The sequence below is a fragment of the Passer montanus genome, unplaced genomic scaffold (assembly GCF_014805655.1).
Source record: "Passer montanus isolate IOZ18808 unplaced genomic scaffold, ASM1480565v1 scaffold7, whole genome shotgun sequence".
Lineage (NCBI taxonomy): Eukaryota > Metazoa > Chordata > Aves > Passeriformes > Passeridae > Passer > Passer montanus.
The window spans coordinates 6,611,452-6,628,529 of record NW_024372147.1 but is presented as its reverse complement, the minus strand read 5'-3'; the positions used below and the strand labels follow the sequence as shown (position 1 = coordinate 6,628,529).

The window sequence follows — 17,078 nt, the reverse complement described above, 5'->3', positions numbered from 1 at the left end:
AAAAAAAATGCAAGGATGGTTTTGAATGATGAAAGGAGGACATAAATTCAGAAATAAACAGTCTTGAAATTCATGCAATATGTTCTGTGTGTTATGTAACAAAAGTGACTTCCAGAGTTTTCTGGAATCTTTAAGAAAAAAAAAAAAGGCTTAAAAATTGGGAAGGCAAAAAGCATCAGAAGGGAAAGAAGGGTAAATGTCACTTTATAGCTTTGGAACTTTTTATCTGATAAAAAGAGATCTTATTTTAGCTTCTTTCTTGCACTGAATTGCAGTTTTTCAGTGTGTGGGATGGGAAGGTTTTTCACTGTGTGTGAAGAAGAAAGAATAATTCAGGGTGTTGATTTTTAAACTTACATGCTGTGCATGCCTTTTTGCAGCAGTTTTAAACCCGTTTTTGATCCAGAAAGTAAAAGAGATTAAAACACCGCTAATTTTTTTTTTCAGGTTGTGATGCTCTCTCTTTTACTTTCCATGAGCTTTTCCAGTCAGGTCTATTTGTATATGTAAGTATAAAAGTGGTAAGCCTTGGTAACTTGTCAGTCCTACTTCAAACTGTGTTTAGACAACACTAGCAAGTATTTTATAGATGAAAGGACTTAGAGATCTCATTCTAGTATAAAAATGATAAGATTATGAATGGAAGAAAAAAGTCTAATAGAACATAAATTATGATTGAACTACAGAAAAATTTAGATAGTCTAAAAGCCTTCCAGTCATATAATTTAGTGCACTGCATATAGACAGATACTCCTCAGCACTCATGTGTTCTGCAGAGATTCAGAAATACAAATGCCAAGGCCTCAAAGAATTTTTCAGACTGTTCACTTTATATCATAAAGTACAAGTAAATACAAGCTATAATCTTTATAGAGCTATTAACAACCAGTTGCTCCTAAACACCCGTTTGCCATTTGAAGATTTGAATAATAACGTTGTGACTTCTTCTTCAAAGAAGAAACAATTAGAAAAACCTTATAGCTCTAGTTATTTTTTAGCATTTAACTAGAGAGCCACCATTTTGTGCAGTACAAACTGACTTACAACAATAGTTACTTACAGGTTTTCTGACGTCTGGCAGGGTAGCCCACAGTGGAAAAACAATGGGTAACACCAAAAGATAGGTGATCTGCTTGCGTGGGGTTTCAGGCCAGGCCAGGCTGAGAGGCTGTTCCTCCTCATCCTCTTCATTCTGTAAGAAAAGGTCCAGTGAGCAGATTATCAAAGTGGATGAATGAAGTCAGGGATTCTTTCAAAAGGAGCTCAAGGACAGCATTGTGTTTCAGGGAGAACTGAAAACATTGCATTAACACCACACCTACCTAACAACATTAGCCAGGACACACCAAGACAGACTTTGGCCATACTACAAGGTATCCCTACAGGCTGCCTGAGGATGTCCATCTGTTGACAATGTGGCTGGTCCCTTGGGATGCACAGGGTGGCTCTGACAAGTGTTCCCATGGCTCTCCCTTGGGATGTGGGCTCATCTAGTCATGGGTTGAGACTTGTCTGGGCTGCATCAAGCCTGGCCACACAGACAGGAGAGAGAGCATGTGTGCACACACGTACCTGTGTGCACACATGCACACGTGCGCGCACCTTTATGCATGCATATAGATGTGCACGTGTATCTAACTCCTTAAGCTTTTGTGAGTAACTTGAAACCTTACCATTAAATATATAGGCACACATATATTGGTATGTGTTGTCCTCTCCACTGGGAGAGGACATAATTCAGGCACCCTCAATTTTTAGAGTTCTAGTGCTAAGCTGCCAGGGTCAGACTGGGCTGCTCAGGGCTCTGCCCATTCAAACTGTGAAACCAACAAGGACAGTGATGGCCCAGCTTCTCTGGGCCCCAACACTGTTGCCAGGTTGTCCACATGAGGAAAGGGCTTCTTGTCTCTATCCAAAGACTCTTGTGTTCAGACCAGTCACAACACAGCAGTGTTCCTAGCAACTTGGTGCTAACACTCCTCTCCAATTTGTGTCACTGATTTTCACATTGGTCCCTAGTTTCCATTTATGTGTAAGCTGCCCACCTGTCATCTCTGTTACAGAGTAGGTGTATAGGAACCCTCTCCTATGACAGCAAACATTTGGCTTCCACACGCTTCTCTTTCCTTAGACTGCTTCTGCTAACAAAATGGAACAAGTATAGTGGGCATGACTCAGCCTTTTGCACATAGGTATTAAAATAACTTTTAAATTGTTAGCATAAGTAGGTGATGTCTCCAGAACTGCACATAAATTGCAGAATCAGGCAACTGAAAAAATGGCCTGAATAATACTTTCACACAGATGTGTATAATGCAAATGCTGTTAAAACTTGGAAAGATTTCTTGAGAGCTCAAAGAGCTAAAAAAGTCTGAAAGAGAGCACCCAGTGAACACTGTTTGACAATGTGAGTGATATGACTTCTTCAGGTAGTGTTCTTGGGTTTTGTTTTTGAAAAAAAGATAATAATTGAGACATGTTCACAATATGCATGTTATTCCTCCTATAGATTTATAATCAGTTTCTTTTCAGTTATTGCCCTGTATTAAGATTGCTTACATAAACCTTATGACAATGCTATATAAAGCAATCATTTAAATTTTAGCACCAGTTGTTCTTTTCTAAGCAAAAGAGTTATTGATGAAATGTCACCATATGTTGATACTGTTAATAACATTCTACTTACTGCTAATTTTTAAGATCTGGTCTTGATTATTCCACTATTATGGACTTCCAAATTGTTCAGCTACCTGAGCTGATCAGTACTTACAGAAGCAAGCTCAGCTCTTAGCTTGGGATTTTTCACTATGAAGGTATCACCTGACATCAGTGGACTGGAAACAAACTCCTATTTACCTCTTGACACACTAACAAGTTGCAGCAACTTTTGAGTTGTGTGTCAATGTTAACAGAGGACAATATTTTGCTAGCCCCTATACTTAGTGAAACTCCCAAGTTGCACAATTGTATGACAACAGTAAAGTGAACAGATCATATTGGTTATAATCATTAAAAACATTTTAAAATGTATAACCACAATTTGTAGCACTCAACACAGCACTTCAGAAACTCCTGAGCAGCTTAAGAGGCTAGCTGTTGCCTTTAGCTTTCAGCTCCTCACGGAAATGAACATACTATACTTCATTGCTGGCAATCTACTGAAGCCTGACTTTAGAGGAACTGTGCTGGAGAAATTTGTGAGGCTACTTCCCAAACCCAAATCCATTCACTTTCCATTCTGGTTGATGCTTTTGGGGTATCACAGGCTCAGCTTTGAATTATGATGACTGAGATAAAATTTGAGCACAAAAGGACCAATTGAAGGGTTGCCTAGGTAACTCTTTCTGAATGGCCTCTCTGTAATTCAATCAGCCAACTCAGCTGGAATAAAGCTTTCTAAGTGACTGCTGCATAAACAGCACTGAGTGGCAAAGTACTTCCTGAATTGCCATCTTTAGAGATTAGCCATGATTGACAATTATATTTAATCACAACAAAACTTTACATTAGTGTGATTTTGCACATAAGTCTTAAAATTATCTAGAGAGTAATGCCTATGTTAGTTCATGCAATACTGTACCAGTACACACATATGGCTCAACACTGGGCCTTGCTCTATTCTCATGTCTGTGTCAAACACCTCTGGGTGTGCATGAGCACAGAGGCAACACGAGTGGCTGTAGCAAAGAACTATACAGAATTGCTTTTGGAGATTGCCAGATGTCTCCTGAGAAACCTTAATCTATCTGTTCAAGATCTTTTTCCCTTCCAGTTGTCCTACATCATCCCTTTCCCCAAGACAACTATCCCCAAAATATAAGGACAAACACAAGCTCACAGTGCAGGCATAAAACTTTTTTTTGCTAGTTTAACTCCAGGATACATGGATGTTGCAGAATGGATATTCTTTTCCCATTTTGTAAATTGGATTTGGCATCTGATTTTCAAAGTATTTGTAGATCTAGCTTCCATGAATTTCAAAGCAATACTAAATTATCCCCTGATGTCGAAGAAAAGAATGGGAAATAATTTCGGCAGCTCTAAAACCACATAAATGAGAGTGTCATGCTGTGGACTAAGCAGCAGTGACAGAAAATGACTCAGCACAGATTTATGGCAGAGATTGCATGCACTGTATTGGCTCCAGTCATGTACACAGAAACTAATCCTGAAAATATAGTTTTATTTCAGTCTAAATGATGGAAACTCTGTACTTGCAATGTTCAGTAGGATTAGATTCTGTACTGCTAAGAAGAAAATGCAATTATGACTTGATATATACTAAGGAATTCAGTTGCCTAAACACATATGATGGTACCATTTTAGATACCTTCTGGTATCTGCCTTGACTTTCACATGCTCTAACAGAAGTGAAGGATATTCTGCTCCCTTTATGATACACCTGATCTCAATTTTTTTAGGGCAGCCAAAGTGCTGCTACCTGCCCATGCCCACTCCAAATCTCATTCCCTGCTATGACTCAGTAGCTAATTAACTTCAGCTGGACTGGATGTATGGGAAAGCTGCATCACCTGATATGATGAACTCTGATGATAATCTATTAGAAAGAAATTGCCGTATTAAGTCAGAACAAGAGCCAATTTAAACCAGTACCTTGGAATGGTCAGACACGGGTGTGCAGAGACTGAGTATTGGAATACAGCATATTTTTCATCTTCCATAAATTCATAGAATCATAGCAATATTTAAGCTGGGAAAAACATTTTAGATCATCAAGTCCTACCATAAACCTAAGACCGCCAGCTCCATCACGAAATCATGTCCCCAAGCACCATACCTACACATATTCTAAATACTTCCATGAATGGTGACACAACCACTTTTATGCTTGATAACTGATCCAATACTTGATAACCATTTCCATGAAGCAAATGCTGTAATCTCTGATCCAATCTTCTCTGACACATCTTGAGGCCATTTCCTCTTGTCCTGTCACTTGCTTCTTGGGACAAGAGGCTGACCCCTACCTGGTTATGCAGTCCTTTCAGGCAGTTGTAGAGATGATAAGGTCTCCGTTGAGCTTCAATTTCTCCAGGCTGAAAAACCCATCTCCCTTTTCTGCTTCCCACAGGACTTGTGCTCCAGACCCATCACCAGCTCCATCGTCCTTCTTGGACACACTACAGAAATTCAATGTCTTTGTAGTGAGGGGCACAAAAGGGAATACAGGATTTGAGATGTGGCCTTACCAGTGCCAGGGGTACAGTGGGAAAATCACTGCCCTGGTCCTACTGGCCACACTATTACTAATACAAGCCAGGATGCCACTGGACATCTTGGCCACCTCAGCACAAAGCTGGCTAGTGATTAGTTGCTGTAGGCCAGCACAGAATCACAGCATCATAGACTAGTCAGGGTTGGAAGGGATCTCTGGAAATCTAGACTAAATGACCCCCAGGTCATTTAGTGAATTAAGTTTTTCATTCCCCAGCCTGTAGCATTGTTGCATAGGGTTGTTGTGACCCAAGGGCAGGCCACAGCATCTGGCTTTACTGAACCTCATACCACTGGCCTCAGCCCATGGATCCAGCTTGTGTGACCCCTCTGAAGAGCCTTCCTACCTCCCAGCAGATCAACACTCCCATCCAACTTGCATCATCTGCAAAATGACAGGGTGTTCTTGATCCCCTCAACCAAATTATCAATAAAGACATTAAGCAGGACTGGCCCCAGTACAGAGCTCTGGAAAACACCACCAATGACTGACAGCTGGATTTCCCTCCATTCACCAGTACTCTTCAAGCCCTGCCCTCCACTCAGTGAACTGTCCACACCTGGTCCACCCATCCATACCATGGAAAGCCAGCACCTCCAGAGGAATGATGTGGGAAATGGTGTCAAATGCTTTACTAAGGTCCAGGTAGACAACATTCATAGCCTTTCCCACATTTACTACATGAGTCAATTTGTCATAGAATGAGATCAGATTGGTCAAGCAGGATCTGTGTTTGACAAACCCAGACTGGCACATGCTGTGTGATGGCACTCAGGGTGTCCTGCAATGCTGTGTGATGGCACTCAGGGTGATCTGCTTCATGACCATCCCTGGCATTGAGGTCAGTCTGACAGGTCTATAGTTCTCTGCATCCTCCTTCCCACCCTTTCTGTAGCTGGGCATCACACTTGCCACTGGGACCTCCCTAGTTAGTCAGGACTGCTGGTAAATGATGCACAGTGGCTTGTGAGCGCTTCCATCAGCACCCTCAGTACTCCTGAGTGGATCCCATCCAGCCTCAGAGATTCATGTGTGTGAAGCAGTACAGCAAGTCACTGACCATTTCCCGTTTGACTATTGGGGCTTCATTCTGCTCCCCATACTTGTCTTCCAGCCCAGGGGTCTGATTGACCCTGATGACAGCCAATCTTGCTGTTAAAGAATAAGGCAAAAAAGGCATTCCATATCTCTACTCTCCCCTTATTCCTTGTTGCAGCATTTGCAATTGTACCCAAGAATGGATGGAGATTGTCCTTAACCATCCTTCTGTTGCTGATATCTTTCTAGAACACCTTTCATTTGTGGAAACACCTTTCATTGTCTTTAACTGCAGAAGCCAAATTAAGTTCTAGATGGGCTTTGGCCCATCTAATTTTCTCCCTGCATTACCTCCCAATATCCTTGAAGTCCTCCTGAGCTGCCTGTGCCTTCTTCCAAAGGTCATAAACTCTCCTTTTTCTCCTGAGTTCAGCCAGGCCAGTCTTCTTCCCAGACAGCTCCTCTTTCAGCACATAAGGACAGCCTGCTCCTGCACCTTTAAGATTGTTTTCTCAAATAATGCTCAGCCTTCCTGTACACCCTTGTCCCCTTGGGATCACATCCCAAGGAACGCTATCAGCCAGTCCTGTAAACAGACAAAGGCTGCCCTCTGGAAGTCCCAGGCAGTTCTGGCACTTCTCCTGACCCGTTCCTTACAGCTCTGAAAATAGAAAGAAGCTCTCCTTTCGTGGTCTCTGTGCCCAAGATGGCCTCTGACCACCACATCTCCCACTAATCCTGTGTTCACAAGCAGCAGGTCCAGCTGGGCACCTTCTCTGGCTGGCTTCCTCACCCACTCTGAGAGAAGTACCAAGGCATGTTCCACACAGTTCAGAAACCTCCTGGGCTGTTCCCTTTCTGCTATTTTGTATTACCAGCAGGTATCTGGTATTGAAGTGTCCCAGAAGAAAAAGGTCCAGGAATTGTAAGACTTCCTCCACATCTTATAGTATATTTTTGTCTTCCTCTTTGAACTGGTTGGATAGGCTATACTACACTTCCACCAGGATACTGATTTTGTTGGCTTACCTATAAATACTCAACCCTTTTATCACCATCATCAAGCTCTAGAAAGTCAAATACTCCATAACATAAAGGGCTACCACACCACTTCTCCTTCTTTGCCCATCCCTTCTGAAGAAGAATTTATAGCCATCTATTGCATCACTCCAGTTGTGTAAGTAATCCCACCATGTTTATGTTCATTGCAATTACATCACAGTTTTCCATCTGCTCAATGACTTCTAGGCCCTCCTGTTTGTTGTGCATGCTGCATACTTTGGTGTAGATGCACTTTAGGTGGTCTATCAGTCCTGTCATATATTGGATGGGAAGGAGCCTTAATTACTATATGACTGGTCTCAGGTGGTTCTGGCGTTTGTAATGGATTGATGATGATTAGGTCTGTGCAGCTGTCTATGGATCTTGACCCACCACCTCCACTGAGATGGTGAAGGGGCAATGTGAATTAGTACAGGGACATTTTGAATGCGCTTTGGTGCACTCAGCACACGACAGAGCAGAAGGGCTGTAACAGCACACTGCTCCTCAAATATTGATGTGCCATTCCTGGGCTTATCTCTAGCATGCCTGGTTTCATCCCTTTCTTCTTTGAAATCTAGTTTAAGGCTCTTTTACTAAGCCCTGCTAACCCTTTGCCCCTTTGAGACAGGTGTACCCTGTCTGTCATCAGCAGGCCCAGACTTGTTTAAGCCAAGTCATAATAAAACCCCCTAAAATTCTGCTGGTGATACCACTCTTGGAGCAAGTTATTGATCTTCTGAGTCTTCCTGCTTCTTCCAGCATCATGTCCTGTAACTGCAAGAACACAGAATGACATACTTGTGCTCCTCATCCCTTAACCAGTCATTAAAGATTTAGGCATAGCTGCGTTAGATCTCCACATATAATAGTCCATACTGTGTTTCTATTAAATCCTTTACTAATTCTGTCATAATTCTTTTTACTCTTTATGCATAGGATCCTCACTTCTTGCTGGTGTTTGAGACTGTCTTTTTGTTGCAGAGACATCTGCAGTGCTGAATATCAAGTGTATACTAATGCCTAGATGGGATAATTGTGGTATCCTGGCATATATTTTATTGTTGTTATTATTATTGTTAATGACAATAAGGAAATGAATCCTCTATTAGGACAATGCCCTCTTTGCATCTTAAGAAATGAGATTAGAAGTGTTATTCTGCTTGGTGCTGTCTTTCATACATCCGTAACAAGTACTCTTTTAAACCTCTCTACATACTTTCAAAACTCTATTCTTGCTACTTCAGCTCTTCTTTTATTTAAATAATTAAAAACAATTAAAAGGGTACAAAATCTATGGATGTTCCATATTTCACAGTTCTTCATGCAAGAGCATCTATTAAATACGTACCTCTAATCCCAGGGAAGAAAGCACTTACTAGTTTGCTCTAGGACTGTTTGAGAAACATGGGGTGGTGTGGGTTAGAAGGGACCTTAAAGATCCCCTTGTTCCAGCCCCCCTGCCATGGACAGAGACCTCTTCCACTAGACAAGATTTCTCAAAGCCCCACCCAGACTGCCCTTGACCACTTCCACAGCTCCAGTTAGGGCATTCACAACTTCTCTGAGCAACCTGTTCCAGTACCTCACCACCCTCCATAGTAAGCAATTTTTTCTTAGTATCTAATCTAAACCTATCCAATTTTCCCAGTAAAATTTTTCCAAACAGAGGAAATGGCAGTGTGTTCACATTATGTGAACAATACAAACATATGGTGACATTTCATCCACAATTATTTTGTTTATAAACAACAGCTTATAGCAAACTCTATCTGCCAAAGTCACCAGGTAGTCACTCCTTCTAGAAAACATCACAAAATCACTGTCTTCATAGAGGCTTACAGTCATATTACATTAGGAAAAACAGTTGCTTTTCTGGCACAATATGAAACAGAATTTTACACTTTTTTTCCACAGATGAGGAGGAAATGGAAAACAAATACAAAGAACCACCTCAAACTTACAGAAATGCTGAATCTGTCACTGTTCACCAACTATTCATATTGTATAACATCTATAACATATGAACTATAAATACCATATTCTGAGAATTAAACTTAGTCCACCTAAGATGAAGAGCTTAGCTATAAATTCTCATGCTTGTACATTTCTTGTGCATTCTGACTGCTGATACAATTAATCAATAAAGAATTAGCATGAGGTCTCCAGAAGAAAGGAAACTTAAGACAGTTCAATTTGCTTATGCTACAGTAGGGATATTGTACCACCTATAAAGAGACAATTCCTTTCTTTGCTGCAAAGGACTGCTCAGGTCTTCTTTGGTTTTGGGGTGGGTTTTTGTTTGTTTGTTTGCTTGTTTGTGAGTTTTTTTTTTTGAAATGAGCTCTGTACAGCCCAACTTTTAACAATGAGTAAGTAAAGAAAAACAGATGTGATTGTGATCTCAAATGTTCTCTGTCACAGAGGCATATAGTGATTTTCAAATTTGAGGTTTATTTTTTTCTTTAGAAGGGCACTTGTCACATTAATCTATTTCATTAGAAAGGCACAGAGTATAGGCAGTACTCTTTGAATAGCCTCAAGTCTCTGCCTTCTGCTTCTTATCTGTAAGCTACATCACTCATTTATGTTCTCTTACAAGTAATTAAAAAAAAAAAGAAGTTGAGATAGTAAGCTAGTACACGAGTATGCAATTTCTATGGGGTGACTAAGAAAGCAACATCTTTTCTTACAAATTCTTGAGTAAAATTCAAGCAGGCAATAATATTAAATCCATTAACTTTCAGAATGCATTCTGTATATGTTTATACCCTTCTTAGGACAGCTAATTTGTGCCAATCCTTGCTGCACCATCACTGAAAAGAGCTGAAAACAACTGATTTAGAGTGGACCCTATAGGAAGGAGTAAGGTCAGGTAGGTGTTTGGTTCAGATTCTCCTCTTGCTGCTTGTGTTCTCTTGGGCATTTGCAGAAATAAGTAAAATTACAGCTCCCAAGACTTATATGCTAGTTTTTATGCTATGTTATTGCCAGCACTCTTTGGGGAATTTGAGAAGAAATTCTCAGAATGTAACACACAAAACTTCAGTGAGCTCACCTGGAGAAATATCAGCTATGGTATCATGGAAATACTTCTAAAGAATAAGACTTTGTCTTCATGCCATTTTGCACAAACCTAATTTTCAAGTAAGTCAAACTGGTATACAACAGAAAAAAATGTGGAGTAGGCAACTGGGTAGCATTGTGAAAATAAAGATAAACTCCTTTTGATAGCAGCATCTTCTCTTTAAGTTACAATGAGCAAACATGATGCAGACATTTTCTTTAGACCAAGCATGGCAACTGAAAAAGTATTTGGATGTTGGAATATATCACAGTCTTACAACAAAGGCTGCTCTAATCTTCTCTATGCTCTCTCTCTATGAAATAGTAATGTTTAACATAGCTCAGATTAATACCCTGAGATAGAGAATGCAATGCTACTCACATTCTCACTGAGCTAATTTTATGTGAATTGAATGAGTATTCCAGGGCAGGGGAGACATGTCCCAGTCAATGCTCTGTCCTAAAATGGTGCTGCTGCTCTTTTGTGGGGAAGGCAATACATGCTTTGCCAGACTGTTGCTCAGGTAAGCAGATTAAATCCAATTCAAGCAATGAAGCCTTTGCACCACTCTCCTATGACACAAAAATTGCCTTACACTTTCATGGAAAAGTTATCTCAGTCATGGCTGGCATGTAAATACTTTCCCGGTGGGGTTTCCAAGGAAACAGGAAAAGCTGTGCGCATGTGTACATGTGTATGTGTGTGTATGTGCGTGCATGTGTGCGTGCGTGTGTGGGTGGGAGGGAGGAAAAGGTGTTATCTTCAGATTGGAAACTATTTTTAGGTAAGCCACAGGTTAAAACAGCTACCAAATGCTAGTTAAGAAGGTGGCAGGGGGTGGAACTGGATTTCTCAGATCACATTCTGAAGGGCACTTTATAAAACATTCAATGAGCCAGTAAGTGTCCTTTCAGTCTTCCTTCATTTTCTTGTGCATGCTTGGTACCACTCTATGAAGTGTTATATAACAGTCTTCTCCTCTGTGGCAACCTGCTAAAGGTTAAGAGACAGAATGCTGTAAGTAGAACAGAATCCCCAAGGAAGATGCAAAATTCAGCAGAAAGGAAGGCAATTTCTGACTTCAAATAAAGCAGTAATGTCTTACAGATGGTATGGTGGGAGGAGGTATTGTTCCCTCCTGTGCCAGCTAAGAAATAGGAAGGAGACCCACAGCCGTCTGTCCTTCTCAGCCGATGATCCCAGTCTTATCAAAGAGTAGGATATCAGCTGCTACTTATAGTAAAGTGGGGCAATAAGAGTCTCACTATCTGGCACAAATGTTGCTGGGTATATTTTCTGGACACCCTTTTTGAATTTCGGTAAGCAGCATTAGAGTTTTTCTTGTTGCTCAAGATCTTGTGGTAGAAAGAGAACAGCTGAATTTCCCTGGAAGGCAGTGGAGTAAGAAAAATGGGAGTTAAAGTCCTAGCAAAAAGGGAAAGGGAAAAGCAATACAGTGGAGTTTGGAAGAGAGAAATGAAGAAATTAAAACCAAACCAAAACAAAACCCCAAATAAATTAGGTGAAATCCACCTAGTCATGACACCTTGCAGAAGTCATTAACCTGACAGCATCCTGGCATCTGTCTTGTGTGGTGTTTCAGCTCTGTGTAAGCCTTTCCTTCTTCCTTGAAAAAGAAGCAAAGGAGGAAAGAAAAAGAATTTGGGAAAAAATATTAAGAGGTTCTTAAAAAGCCCTTAAAGAAACCAGGAGAGGTAAATGGAAAACTAAATCATGGCAATTGAGTATTATCCTTAAAAAAATATTTTACAAGTATATGAAAATTAAAATACAACATGAAAGCTGGTTTTTTCTCCTTTGCTTGCAGTCTGAGCCTAAGACCGTCTTTTCACAAGGGTCTTTTCCTCAACTTTGTCATTTTAAAATATGGAATTTATAAGTAAAATGGACTTATGTGCATATTCTATTTTTACTAGAGGAACATAGAATATTTAATGTACTTATTTTAAGATAATTCTAACTCCAGTATAGAGATTGATATTCTAAAATGCTTGTCCAGGGATTTATACCCAGACACTATAATCTGCATCAGTGAAAAGTAAGAAAAAAACCAGAAATATGCTTGTTTTGCAAGAGGGGAAAGCATGAAGACCACAGTGGAACTTGACAGTGGAGGAGAAAGAATTAGATGCCTATGCAGGTCTTTTGTATCATCATGGAAAACATGGTTCACAATGACGTGCTATGTGACTAGAGCCATTTCACATCCTGCAGTTTTCAGGACAGCATTTTTTTTCCCCCAAAAGCATACTTGAAGCTTTGTCAGTCCAGACTGACAGTGCCTCTAGTTTTCTCATTTCTAAATTATCATTACCACAACATGGAAGCTCTAACAGTTTTTTAAGGGGATTTTTCTAAGCAGCACTTACAGGTCACAAAACCTTATCCTTAGACTATGCAAGTTGAAAACCACAGAGAAGCAATTTTATACTGTCTTTCCAAATTCTGACACTATAGCCATTCCTTTTGCATTAGAGTAAGGAAAAATAATCTAAATTTCAAGCTACTTGATTGAATTCTACTTAGAAGGAAATGGTATCAATATACAATGGAGAACACTTGGTTACAAAAAGATCAAAATTCAAGACCATTTGCAGGTCAAGTTTTGAAAAGCTAAAAGAAGGGTTAGGAGGGCAATGACCAAGTTCCCTTCTTCAAATTTTAATATTCATCAATGGAAACGGTCACAGAAATGTGAGTGGCCCTATGTTGTTGCCTGCAAATTTTGTTGTATTCTATAAATCAAGAGTAATCTTACTAGCATCCATTACATCAATATGGAGAGCAGAAGGAAACTGAAGCACCCAGTATTACCTTCAGAGTGACACTAGAGTTTGGAAAGGTGTTTAAGGAAGCTATGCAAAAATCCAGGCAATACATTGAGGAGAGCCTCTGGTACACTACAGAGTTGGCAGAGACCTTGACAGTGAAGTAGGGTCCTAAGTATTGTGGAAGCGTAATTACTTGTTCCATGGATGAGTAGTCTATTTACATTACAACTTTTCAAAAATTCCAGTATGTACTTTTAAATTACAAAATATGTTTCAGCAATACTCAAGCAGCCTAAGAAAGCTGCCAGGTTACCGCTACAAAATTGGAAAGGCCACTGGGGAGGAATCCAGGATGGACCATGTCAAAATGCTGTTAGGAGACTGCTAGTTTTTATTTTGACAGCAGATACCTGAAATTCTTTCATTCAGATTGATGGAGCTAAATCTGCAGACTCATTCCTCCACCAGTTACAAACCGCCCTGCTTTGCTCTATTGTGCCATTTGGATAAGGATAAATAATGTATTCCACATCTAAAACATCAGAATCATTGTCCTGAATATCCTAATACTTGCTGAAATTAACATAAAAGTTCCAAAGCCTGCATAATTGCAAATTTAAACTGTCCAAAGGGAGATGAAAGGAACTGCACATTGCTGAGTAATGTACTCTTGCAATAATTTTCCCCTCTTCCCCTGCAGAGACTGAAACCATTATCTCAAATGACAAAGCTCCTTGACCTTGCAGATTTCTGAACAAGCCTAGGAAATGTTTTATTACAATGTAAATTAAAAGCATGTGGACATTGCTGTGATATGTGATTGCTTAAGATTGCTTTTTCTTCATTGTTTTCACTGAACATACCCAGTAGGGAAAAAAATCTTATGAAGCAAATAACAGAAGGCAGGATGCAGAAGTTTGTGTACAGGTCCTCTTTCACAATGAATTTTGACTATTTCATGATGCACATCGTGACAGGTTCTCTTAAGAGAATAGTTTTTGTGCAATATGACAAGCAATTTCCATTAGCTATATTTATGGCTTCAAACACCTTATCTGTAAAGTAAAAATACATTTCCCAAAAGAATAGATTTCAGACTTCTACCTTACCTTACACTAAAGGGCAGGAACAGAATGCAAGATCTTTTACATATGGCAAACTGTACACTGGGTTCAGGTGTAAAAGAAAACTAAATATTATGTAGATAGTTCATACTGTCAGCTTCTTTCTATTAAGATGTTTACTTTCAGTGAAATGCACAATCAAACATGTAATATATATGCTAACACAAGAATAAAAAGAAGAATAAAAAAGTCATTGACCTCTTCAACATTATGGGCGATTCCATTCTGCACTGGTCCTGAATCACTCGGTGGTGTTACTGCAACTTCCACTTTTGCACCTTTCTCTGTGGAATCATAGATAAGAGAGGGAAAACAACAGATCATAATATTAAATTACAAATATACTATGAAAAGCTCTCTTATATTCAGTCTGAGCAAACTATCAAATACTAATGTTGAGTCAACATGCGTGTTAAAAGAGAAAGAAAAAAAATTTGCCTAGTACACATTTTCAATAAAAATCTTATAAGCAGTGAGCTAGCATTTTGAGAAATATTTAAGTTCATTGCAATATTCAGTGCTCTTTGTTTATGCTAAATGCATTGAGCCTAATACTTCAGGTAAAAAGTGACATACAGCATTCACCCCTGACATTATAGAATGCACTGTGCTGAATACACGTGGGGGGATATATTCAGTGATAAAAGTTTTATAACACACTAACCCCTGCAATTAGTAATGTTGCTTCCAAGCTGTAATCCTGTTGTCTTCCATGTAAAAACATAGGAAAGAGTAAACATATGGTGTAATAACATCTAATAATAGAGGATGATCTTTAAACCAGAATCCTGTAGTCCTTGTGCTGAACTTCCACAGGAGTTAAAGGGATAAAGTTAGGCCTTAGGTTTCTGATGCCAAATTTATTAATATTTATTCTTACTTTGACTGTCTCAGAATTCTCTAAGCAGTAATCACTACATAAATTATGTAGTACATAAATGTGTCAATGGCCCAAAATCCACTGGACAATACAAAGTAAGGGGGAATAGCAATTTGAAATGCCTTACTCAAGTTCAACATGCCTTATGGCATGCTCTTGTGTATAGAAGTAAATACAGCTGTCTAGTTACATTACTGCTATCCTGAGATTCTTCTAAATTAAAAATCTGAGATCACAGCCACAGTGGAGTGCCAGACTATCTGTAATTATTTCAGTATATGTGTGTTGTCTCCTAACCCCGCAGTCAGCATTATGGTTTATTAACAGACCGTCCCAACCAACTGCCTGATTTTGGAAGCAAATACTATGTAAATATAACACAAGGTCAGAAAAAGTGTCAAGTAATAAAATGATTCAGATTTTACTGGACACATTTGTATCTGGTTTTCTAATGCAGATAATATGATGAGGTAAAGTAGAGAAAACAGGTCATGGTACAGATTTTCCTTTAGCATAGGAACTTTGGAACTAAAATAAAAATTCTTGCCTTAATGGCAAACTGTAGTAAGTTAATTTTCCACAATTAGCATAGATGGGCCTCAATGACTCCCAGAAAGTAGTATACAGACAAATCAAATCTTAAATATGAAGGTGATGCTTTTTGTGATGAGGGTGGTACCATATAAAACAGATAGTCTACTAGAGCATTTAATAAATTAATTAAATTTTCCCGTATATAGGAGGGAAGTTTTGCCTCTCTGTCACTTCAACACATAACTAAAATCAGCTTTGCTTTTTCTGTTCAACCTGCCTAGACGGCTTTCTATATGCCTTGAATGGTTTTCTATTCTTGCATTTAACTTCTTTCCTATCCATAAATTTCATATTCTTTGGTACAGAGAATCAAAGTATTTTTACTAAAATAGAACATGTAATGTAGGAGAAAGTAATGATTAACAATTTTCAAACAAAATAACACAGTGAAAGAGACTCCCAGGCACAGGTGATAAATCTGCAATGCTGCACTCACCGTGATTAGCAGCTCCATTCTGCCTTTCACTGTCTTCCACCTGGCACTTTTTTTTGGCAATCTTATGCAGAATTGAGGCCCTTTCCTTGAACTTTCCTAAAAGAAAACATTGTCATTATTACAATGTAGCCATTTTGAGATGCAAAGTTTATTTGCCATAGCTTAGTCTCCATAGATCACTGCTCACTGTTGATAATCCATTTCAATTCCTCCTCAAACAGCAAATATGCTAGTAAACACTATCTCGCGTTCCCGTATACAGAGTTGGGGTTTTTTTGTAGTTTTTTTGTTTTGGTTTTTTTTTTTTTTTGAGAACTCAGCAATGAATAGAACAAGAAATTGAAACCAAAAGCTATGATTTTTCTCTGGAAGAAGTCAGTAAAATTTCACCTATAAATGTGCTGGTGTAAGATTCCAGCTGAAGCAGAAGATGAATACAGATGAATCGAGATATCATAAATAAACACAAACAGTTTCAGTTCTCAATTTGTAGTACCATAGAACACAATTTCATATTAACACATTATAGTGAGTGTGGTCAGTTTTGTCACTTTGGACTTATTTATGTGTCTGTGACTTCTACTCACTTCAGGGCTTGGTAAAATTATGAAGAAGATTATTATGGGAGTTACTAAAAAGAACCTGAAAGACACCACTATCACTTATCACAGCCAGCATGGCTTCATGAGGGGCAAAGTCCTGCCTGTCAAACCTGATTTCCTTTAAAGATAAGGTAACACATGCAGGTGATAAACAGCAAATAATGTATTTGATCTTTTTGGATTTCAATATATCTTCCAATACTGTCTCTCACAGGATCCTTCTGGAAAAAATGGGCGGCCCACAACTGGATAACCACGTCATGGGAAG

The 17,078-nt window shown here is 39.2% G+C and overlaps 1 protein-coding gene across 3 annotated transcripts in view; it reads right to left on the bottom strand.

Annotated features, from left to right (window-relative positions):
* Window positions 1-17,078, bottom strand: part of SLC24A2 (solute carrier family 24 member 2) — a 111,783-nt gene that overhangs the window by 15,966 nt on the left and 78,739 nt on the right. For all 3 annotated transcript variants that reach the window (XM_039729937.1, XM_039729939.1, XM_039729938.1), the window contains 3 exons: window positions 16,209-16,304; window positions 14,497-14,582; window positions 1,061-1,192 (listed from right to left, as the gene is read on the bottom strand). In XM_039729937.1, the coding sequence (XP_039585871.1) occupies window positions 1,061-1,192; window positions 14,497-14,582; window positions 16,209-16,304 (314 nt within the window). The remainder of the gene's footprint in view (window positions 1-1,060; window positions 1,193-14,496; window positions 14,583-16,208; window positions 16,305-17,078) is intronic.